At 34.3% G+C, this 2,576-nt stretch overlaps 1 protein-coding gene across 2 annotated transcripts in view; it reads right to left on the bottom strand.

The window, feature by feature from the left end:
* Positions 1 to 2,576, bottom strand: part of SMG7 (SMG7 nonsense mediated mRNA decay factor) — a 79,849-nt gene that overhangs the window by 47,500 nt on the left and 29,773 nt on the right. The window contains exon 1 of one of the 2 annotated variants that reach the window (XM_012640000.1): positions 1,059 to 1,191. The exons of the other annotated variant lie outside the window; for it this stretch is intronic. Within the exon in view, the coding sequence (XP_012495454.1) occupies positions 1,059 to 1,174 (116 nt within the window). The 5' untranslated portion in view covers positions 1,175 to 1,191. Of the gene's footprint in view, positions 1 to 1,058; positions 1,192 to 2,576 lie in introns of those variants that run through there. 2 annotated transcript variants of the gene reach the window in all.

Raw genomic sequence — 2,576 nt, forward strand, 5'->3', positions numbered from 1 at the left:
CTCCAAACACTGGTTCTGATTACATTTTATTATTTAACAAATACATTTAAAAAATTGAACCTGATACAACACATCAAGCAAACTATAAAATACAGAAATGTCATGCTAATTACTAATAGACTCTAAATCCATCGGTTAAGAATTAACCAGTAGTCAAATATTACAGTTTAATCACTTATTATTTGCCAGGTCATGTTTACATGCTTTCATATATTATTAAATCTTCAATTCCCACAATAATTCTATCAGGTAAGTAATAATATTATCCCCATTTTGCTGATGAGGAAACAGAGGCACAGACTGGTTAAGTAACTTGCCCAAGGTCACACAACTAGGAAGTGGCAGAGCTTGGGTTTTGCCCTACAATCTAGTTCCAGAGCCAGTAAAGCAGGACTTCTGAAATGGCCTGGTGATGGATGCCACTGTCACAATATCATCTTGTAGGAGCAACTAACACCTCTCAGTTAAAAGCCGCCATCTCTGAGATCAAGCATCTTTGTATGTTCTATCATTATAAGCTGTTGCAGCAAGAGTTACTAATTCGCCACGTATATAAGAGGGCTTCTCTAGCATACTACCACACACCTATTTCTCTAGGCACTTGGGAAGCTTTATTGCATCTGTCCTGATATACAGAAGCCAGAGCTGATGCTCTACGCACTAAAATGAATTACAATATATGTTTTAAAAAAGGAGGGGGGGAATTTTCATTCCAGAAAATAATCTACAAGATGGACCACATGTCCCTATGCTTATCATAAATACTCAGAGACCTGTACATAAACATGATTTTTAAATTCACGTAAATTTTTTTAAAACTTCCTTGTTCCACAAGATATAAATGACATAGTAAACATATGCCAAAGTTCTCATAAAGCTAGATAAGTAAAAAACAAAACAAAAAACCCTTTTGCATGCTCCTCCCCCATCTTAGCCAAAATGAAATGCTTCAGAAAGTCTCTAATTCTTCTATTAATGTTTATAGAATATGAAAACTTTAATACACATCTCTAAAAGGAATAAAAACATGTAGAAATCCCTTGTAATTTTTATCCTACCTAATATTACTTGATTTCAGATGCTCCTCTGATTTCAAGTTTCCGGTCCTCATCTGGGACTTATATGAAACGTTTTCTCCCACAATGACTATCTGCAAGAACATCCAATTTCTCATAAGGTAGAATGGTTTAAGACATTCTGGATAGAGGAGAGGAGGAAAATATGAGTTAACCCACAATAACAGAGAACCCCCATGAAGAAAATCATTTTCTCTTTAATTGAAATAATGTAATGTGAAAGGCAAAGGAAAATATCAAAGCCTTTTTCCTTTCTGTACTGTTTCTAAGAACAAACATTTTTAAAATTCTGTTTCATATATTTCTAACAGATTCTAGTTTCAGACCAAAATATTATCTTCATCTCCCTCACTGTCTGAAAGCTGATCTCTATAGGACAAACAGATACCAGTTACCTAGCAGGGTTCTTGTAGGACCACAGTAAGAAAATGCCCTTTGGAAGACAAAAACAGATGGACTCCTTACCAAATGAGAAACACATAAAGCAATTCAACCACAATTATAGGCGACATGAATAATGCTTCTATTCTAAGATCAGCTGAAAATGTCAGGTTTTTGATCTTCATTTCATTCACTAAACAAATATTTTGTCTAGTACATTAAAATATGTACTAGATATAGTGTTAAGGATTGAGTATACAATGATTAAAAAAAATAAACAAACCAGATATGGTCCCTGCCATAGATTTAAACCCTGATGTAGAGACAGACTAATAACGAAGGAAGAGGCAATGGTTACAAGCCCAGGCTCGGGAGTAAGACTGTCTGCATCCCAATGGTATGCCAGGGAGTAAGTCAAGCCACAGAAAAACACAGCACAATTTCTTGGGGACTTCAATTTACCTGAAAGATTTGGACAACGTAAGTTAAGTTACTGTTATTGGCTACTGATCACCGCTTACAATTATAATTATTATGTAACATACGCTATGCTAAATGTTCTATATTCATAATCTCATAGAATGGTAGTATAATATAGTAGAGTGTCTTGTATTCACACTGCCCAGGTTCAAATCAAGCTCTGCCACTTACTAGCTGTGTAATCTTAAGTGAACCACTTCTCCAGTTTTTGAAGTAAGACCGAGATAATAAAAATACCTACCTCATTGAGGTGTTTTGAGGATTAAATGAAATAAAAGAAGTAAAACACTTAGGACTATTCCTTGGTAAGTAAGCCCTCAAAATATGCCGTTATTGTCATTATCACAATTTATAGTTATTATTACTCCTCCCAACAATACTAAAAGGTGAATGCTATTATCTTCATTTTATAAATTAGGAAACTGAAACTTAAAGAACTCACACTAATCGATTCTAAATAGAACACAAAGTTTTTCATAATTCTGAACAATAAAATATATCTTAAGAGAAATTTCAAATATGCAGCAGGTCTATGTGGACGTACTTCCAAAGTAGGTATTCGATCTCCTGTGACTTAAACTCTAGTGGAAAAGAATGAGAGAAAATAATTCATGATAAAACCCAAGTTCCTTAGTATGG

The sequence above is a fragment of the Propithecus coquereli genome, unplaced genomic scaffold (assembly GCF_000956105.1).
Source record: "Propithecus coquereli isolate 6110/MARCELLA unplaced genomic scaffold, Pcoq_1.0 Scaffold146, whole genome shotgun sequence".
Lineage (NCBI taxonomy): Eukaryota > Metazoa > Chordata > Mammalia > Primates > Indriidae > Propithecus > Propithecus coquereli.